This window comes from Pyxicephalus adspersus, chromosome 2 (assembly GCF_032062135.1).
Source record: "Pyxicephalus adspersus chromosome 2, UCB_Pads_2.0, whole genome shotgun sequence".
Lineage (NCBI taxonomy): Eukaryota > Metazoa > Chordata > Amphibia > Anura > Pyxicephalidae > Pyxicephalus > Pyxicephalus adspersus.
The window spans coordinates 9867497-9874496 of NC_092859.1; the positions used below are offsets into that span (position 1 = coordinate 9867497).

A 7000-nucleotide genomic window follows, 5' to 3' on the forward strand; every position below is an offset into this window, starting at 1 on the left:
AGATTGCTTTTCTAGTAGTGTGTTTGCTCTTCATTGGTACTGTGAGAGTTTTTCTTGAAGTATATGCTCTATACTGCTGCTGTGATGGTCTTTTCTTGCAGTGTCTGGTCTTCATTGGCACTGTTATGGTCTTTATATTAGTGCATATTTCTCATTAGGTCTTTGATAGTCTAGATAGTCTTTAAGTAGTGTCTATTTCCCATTGGGCTGGTTCTGGTCTTTATATTAGTATTAGCACCTCATTGGTACTGTAATGGTCTTTCTATTATCATCAGCACCTCATTGACTTGGTCCTTCTAGTAGTGTATACTCTGTGATGGTAGTTTTGGTTCTTCGTTGACTCTTTGATGGTCCTTCTAGTAGTATATTCTCCTCATTAGCTCTGTGATGGTCTTTCCCATAGTGAGCCTGATTTATGAAAGCTGTCCAGGACTGGAGAAGATAAACTATCAAGGAAGAACCTAGGTGATCCAGCAAACCTGGAATGGATTTCTTAAAAATCATTTGCTATGTTTTCAGTATTGGTCCACACCAAATCTAGATTTGCTGGATCACCCAGGTGATAGTCTACCTGGACCTGATCCATTCCAGGTTAACTGTATCACCTAGCCTCTCCTATGACAGTCTATCTTCTCCAGTCTTGGAGAGCTTTATTATATCAGGCCCATTGTAGGGTTTTCATTAGCTTTGTGATAGTCTTCTAGTAGTGTTTGCTCTTTTTTGGATTTGCAATGGTCTTTCTTTGTTTTCTTCGTGATGATTTTTCTAGTAACGTTTGTTCTTCATTGGATCTGTGAAGGTGTTTCCAGAGTGTATGCTCTTTGTTGACACTCTGGTGGCCTTTTTGGTAGTGTATGGTCTTTATTACCTCTGTGATGGTCTTTCTAATAGTGTGTGCTCTTCAATTGCCTTGTGAAAGACTACATTTAAAATTTTAGTCACTTTCTAACCGCTTTAGAAACAACTGCTGTGTGTAAGGGCTGGAAGGCTAGCAAGATTATTGTTTGTTGTAAGTTTAGATCATTTTTTCCACAATACCTATAGCTATAAAGGTGGTTGAGGGCTTGTTTTAAAGTGATTTTACTACTTAGAATAGCATATACTATAGAATATGTACTTACTTAAGTGTGCAGAGTCTGGGCAGTTCAATGTAAAAAAGCGATCCTAAATTACAATGAAACATCAAATTGTTTGTAAAGTTACAATGATCTAAGGAAGGTTTTTTCCTATTATGAAAAAGCATACTTGTAAAACTAAACTTCAAAAATAGTATTTGTTTACTGCCTTTTGGAGGAATGCTAACTACTATTTCTGTCTTTGTTTTAATGTAAATTATCAGAGAAATCTCACAGAATTTCTGGTTGCTGTGCAAGTGGACACAATGTTGCAGTTATACTCCAGCCTGTTGTGTGAGAGAAGGATCCTGATTACTTCCAGCAAACTTAGTACAGTAAGTGTTGCTGGGCTTTTCTCCTTTGCAGAATAAACTGAGTTTAATTATATTTTTAGCATCAACAAAGGAGTCCTTGCAGTTTTACTTGCTAGGTTTGCCATCACGTTCAAACACCTTGAAGACTAGTTGTATACCTCCATTTTCGACAACTTTCAGCCACCTTCAGACACGAGCCTCTCTAACGTTTTGCAGCATCTCTTCCCAAACCTTGCTGCATGCCGTGCAGATTCTTTCCTCAAACTGTGACAGATTACAAAGGCTTAGTGGCATACACCTTGCTTTTGATAAAGCCACACCAAAAAAAGTCACAAGGTGTAAGGTCAGGGGAGCAAGGAGCCCATTCGAGGGGAACCCTTCTTCCGATCGGTAAGGAAACTCGATGTTCAGGAAATCTCTGACTAACCTGGCAAAGTGGAGAGGGGCTTCGTATTGTTGAAAAAAGACATTAGTAAAGTCACTCCTCACCTGAAGTTGTGGCACAACAAACTCCTACAGAATCTCCAGGTAATTTTCGCCTTCCCTGAAGCATCCGCGGAATCAAGCTTTTGTTGATGCTGAGTTCCAGTGCAGCCCTCCAAATGGACTTTCCCTGGCTTTTCACAAACACCTGCTCCAGGAGTTCATTTTTTTTATCGGTGGTGGTAATAGTAGGCCTTCCGCTGAAAGAAACTTACCATGGATAGAGAAAATTGTGTTACGCGTTGGAGCAGTGTGACGGCCATTAGGCTTCTCAAACTCGCGCTTAACTGCAGTCGGGGACTGAAAAACTTCTTGCCAACCGGTAATTTGTCAGGGCCACTTCAATGTCAGTGGTTACGGGAATGATGCACTTACAACAACTGCAAAGCCTAAGTTGTCATATGCTGATGGCCTCAAGTCTCTCCGAATGATACCTGGAACAAAATAGAATAAGGAAATGTATAGTGACTTTTGGGACAACCAGTACCTATATTACCTATGATGACTTCTCTTAATTCCTGTATTCATGGCCATGAAGGCATATTCGGAGGTGGTAAAGTGGGAGTTTCTGTTTGTTATTTAAATCTTGCATAAAGCTATTTGCATTGTCAGACATACAGACACAAATTCAACAATATGACATTGTATATATATTGGAATGTGGCTTATTATTTCTGGGGAGCGATCAATATAACTTTGTATTAAGCTTATTCAAAAACCAGGTGGTCCTGTTCAATCGTTATTAGGAGGAAGAAATTAAAGATGCCAACATTAAAGAATAAGTTCTCTTATCCTTATTTTTTGTCATCTTGGATCTAAAGTAGCTCACCGTCCCTAGATTACTACTTATGCAAAATCTTTTATGTATTGGCCACTCTTATGCAAGAACTCCTGTAGATCAACCATTCCATTAGGGTTTTATGGAACTTTTGGGTTACCAGCAAAAGTTGCTAGGAGGTTCCTTGAGCTGTATCAAACCGACTTTCTAGTTGATGGTGCCTGCATAGTTTTTGGGCCATTTCCACATGGCACCATCAACATGGCACAAATCCTTGAATGGTAGAGTGTGCCAATGAAAGGTGCATTTTGCCCACTAACCACCAAAAGGGTTCCCCCAGGCCTGAAAATTTAAAGGGTTCCATGGGGGTAAAACATTTGAGAAAGGATAAAAGCAATTCTAGAGGAAGTGATGTGATCTATGTGTAATAAATACCCGGAAGTTAAACTACTATATAAGTGTTCATGTATCTACCGTAACATAAATATTACATTTGATAAATCCACTTTTATCTGTTTGTTCCTATTTCTTCATAACAGCTGACAGCTTGTGTCCATGCCTCTGCAGCCCTCCTGTATCCCATGTATTGGCAGCACATCTATATTCCTACACTACCTCCACATCTCCTGGATTACTGCGGGTTTGTTTGTTTGTTTGTTTGCTTGTTTGTTTGTCTTTAGTTAATAGTAAGGAACTCATAATTGTTACTGCTTTAGCTTCAGTACTGGAGAGAAACTAAAGGTCAGCCCTAGCACATAAACTTTGTTAGCTCTTAAGACAGTGACAATTCTTATGTATTGTTAGCAAACACATAAAGGTCTGAAGCAACAGAAAGTTTACTATAGCCTAGAATAAACTTTTCCTTACTTAAAAGTAAGTTCAGTTACTTTTGGCATTGATCTCAAGAATGCTGAGTAGAGTACGACAAAAAAGAGCCAATTTGATTTTTGAGCTATCAGGTATCACCTGCAGCATAAGGCTACCAAAGCCATACTAAAGTCACAACTCCTCATTTGGTTTTTTGGCATGACAATCAAGCATTTTGCATTTTAGTAAGAGAAAAAAAACAATAGTAACTCCCATGTATCTTGTGTCATATACTAACCGTATGTCTCTTGTTCTTTCTTAGAGCACCAATGCCGTATCTCATAGGGGTACACAGCAGTCTAATGGAGGTCAGTGGAACTTAGTTGTCTTTATATCAGAGCTGTTAACTAGTAGGGGGTATCTGTTAAACAAAAGTAAGAATAAAAGGGTCAGTTCTGCCAAAACAAAATGTTTTAGTCCCGGTGATGCCTTTTTTTATGTCTTGGATATTCCAAAAGTGAGATCTCCCGGCTAAAGTGCCGCTTCTGTCCACCTGGGAGTTTGTTTGTTTTTTTTACCCCAACTCCTTATGTTACATTGTTTATATTATAAAACATACTATAAACCCAGCAGGGGTAGTTGGAGTCCCTTAGAACAAGCACATTAGGGGTAAAAATTCAGGAATTGAGCACAGAGATCTCTCCAATGGAGCCATCAAGAGATGGAAGGAACAGATCAAGAAGCCAATTCTCAGAATCTACCAAACGCTGAAATATCAGTTTTAAGAAGTATTTCTATGTGACACACTAAGGTGTATACTACGACAGCTCCAAATAAAGGACCACATCAAACTGGTATTTTAGGTATAAGTGCACATTGATGGACTAAATCATGGATGACCATCTTTTGCCTGTAATAAACTCTAAAACTGAGGCCCCCCTTCCAGTTCTTTCTATACTCCGCAGTTTTACTCCCTTTTTTGTATACTTGACTTTTTTTCATAACCGGGTGGCCATCCAAAAATCGGTAAACCCCGAACCCTAAGTGCGGCCAATTTTTGGAAATTCTGGGTTTTTTTTTATACTTACCTCCACACACAGGCCAGCCTTCCTCTCGTAGCACTGCAGACATCTGGCCAGTTCCAGGGAGCAGGCAGCAGGGATGTCCCAGCGTTTATTCAGTGCAGCAAGCAAGATCTAACAGCTGTTTCTGCAGAACAGCGCCATGAAAACATTAGTGGCCAAACAGTGTACTACAGTCCCTGTATTGAAAATGCAATATGAAATTCTTGCCGGGAAACTGAAGGAAACGGATTATCTATGGCCGGATTTTCAATTGTCAACCTGGACTTTTATGTTTTCAAAAAGTTCTCCATGAGGTGGAGGAACAGAGTTGTTTATATTGTGGCAACTGAGCGATTTAAAAGCTTTTAGAAGGCAGTTGTTAGGTGATACACTTGGTATTTTTGTTTTTTTGGGGTATTATTGGGTTTTATGGTGCACTAGCCATCAAGTTTGTACATTACCTGTTTTGTACTTCCTTCACAGAAAGTGAATGTCGGAGTTTTGGAAGATGTAGTAATATTTAATATGGACACAAACTACCTAGAGACCCCATTCCAAGACCTGGACAGTCTGCCTCCACATGTGGTAGGAACAGAAACCAATTTAGAGCAATTATTTTGCCATTGTAAAAAGCTGAAGTGCAAATATTTATCCTGCTCCCCTTACCACCAGGCTATTCTGGGTTGATGAACAAAGCTGGTAAAAAAAACTCCCTGTTCTGTGTTCACTGTATGTACTAGGGGTGGGCAGGTGATTTTAAAGTTTGTTTTGGCCTATCAGGAAGTTCAGGTGAAACCTATACCTCTATTGTCCTAGGTAAGTTTACCAGCTCTCAAATATGCTTAAGTTTCAAAAAGAGGGGGAGAACTTATAAAAAATGAGTAGGGATTTGTAGCAAGGGATTGATATACAAATGTGTTTTATTGCATGTAATCGCACATAAATTATACTAACCAAGATCCACTATCTCAAAGTCGTTATAAGCTATAAGCCTAAAAAAGGAAATGATAAAATGTCCACCAACTGAGAATGTTCCTACCCGGCGCGTTTCGCCAAGTAGGCTTTTTCAGGAGAGACATGAACATCAATCAGAGGGAGATTTCCAATTGGGAGAATTAGGGGTATGGTTATGAAAAGTGGATCTTTTTCTAATATTTTACAAGGCACTATTAAAGATATTTATACACGAGGCTGGATGGTGCTGAAATTCAAAGATAACACCCCTGCAGTCAATAGGGTTAAACAGGCTGCTGCCATGGAGGAGTGGCAAAGAAAAGGCTGTTTTTGCACTAAAAATCCAAATTATGCTAATTTTACAAGTCCAATTACTTACATTGCTGACTTTATGGGGTCTATTTTTAAAACAATGGACATGCCCTAAAACATTTTCTAGTGGAGAATCTTCCAAGTCTATGTGTTTTTCTTGGCAGTAATTGATTCTCCATAAATAAATGTTTTAGTGAATCCCACTGCTTTATAAATAGACCTCTGTGAGTTTCTTGCAAAGCCCACAAACATGGAATAGTCACCAAAATTATTAGGAAAATAGATTAGGGGGACGGTAGGAAATAGTCTCAAGTGAAAAAATAAAAAGCATGTTGTTTTTCTGTCCTGCCTGTTAATTCTAGAAACTCTCCTCTGGGCACTCCAATTATATGTAATCTGAAAACCCAGAAATGGTACTTTTAATACTAAAATTTGTATCATTTGTAATAGAGCATCATAGGTTTCAGATATTCCAGGGTGCAATATATTTTACAACAGTTAGGTCCAAGCATCTGTGGAGCCTAATTTTTCATTTATCTTGCTCATTTTTTTATTTGATAATGTTTACTTCAACATTAAAATTGAAAGGAAACCCTGAACCCTTCTTTACTGGAAAAAGGTTTGTCTGTCACTTTCTGACCCAAAAATTTGTCTGTTATATTGGCTTTATATTGTCTACTGTAAAACTGCCAGTTAATTTGCCATCTATTTACCCTGACTCCCTGAACTCTTTTTTTCCTCCCTAGGTCTCTCTGTTGAAGCTACAACTAACTAAACACTCCTTTATGGGTGATGGGGTGTCACGGGCCTTCCTCCGGGCCCAGGCCCTGCTGTTTGGCAGCTATAGAGAAGCTCTCGTCTACACCCTGGTATGTTTGATGTGGGTTCTTTACATTTTAGCATTGGGATTTCTGATGATCGTCATAGGTTTTCAAAGCAATTAATTCAAATTAATGTATTGATTTTGAATAAAAAAGTGACCCTTTATTGCATAAATTTAAATATATATATATATATATATATATATATATATATACACATATATATATATATATATATATATATATATGCATATATATCAGTGTAAGTTCTTGTAAGTTCTTGTTCAGTGTGATTCTTGGAATCTACTATAAAAAATATTCATTGAGTGTAATAACCCTGCATAGGCAACTT

At 38.3% G+C, this 7000-nt stretch overlaps 1 protein-coding gene across 1 annotated transcript in view; it reads left to right on the forward strand.

The window, feature by feature from the left end:
* LOC140322318 (DENN domain-containing protein 1B-like) overlaps window positions 1-7000 on the forward strand; it is a gene marked incomplete in the record, with an annotated part of 33970 nt that overhangs the window by 17357 nt on the left and 9613 nt on the right. The window contains 5 exon segments of the mRNA XM_072398897.1: window positions 1340-1450; window positions 3230-3330; window positions 3820-3865; window positions 5045-5146; window positions 6574-6696. Coding sequence (XP_072254998.1) covers window positions 1340-1450; window positions 3230-3330; window positions 3820-3865; window positions 5045-5146; window positions 6574-6696 — 483 coding nt within the window.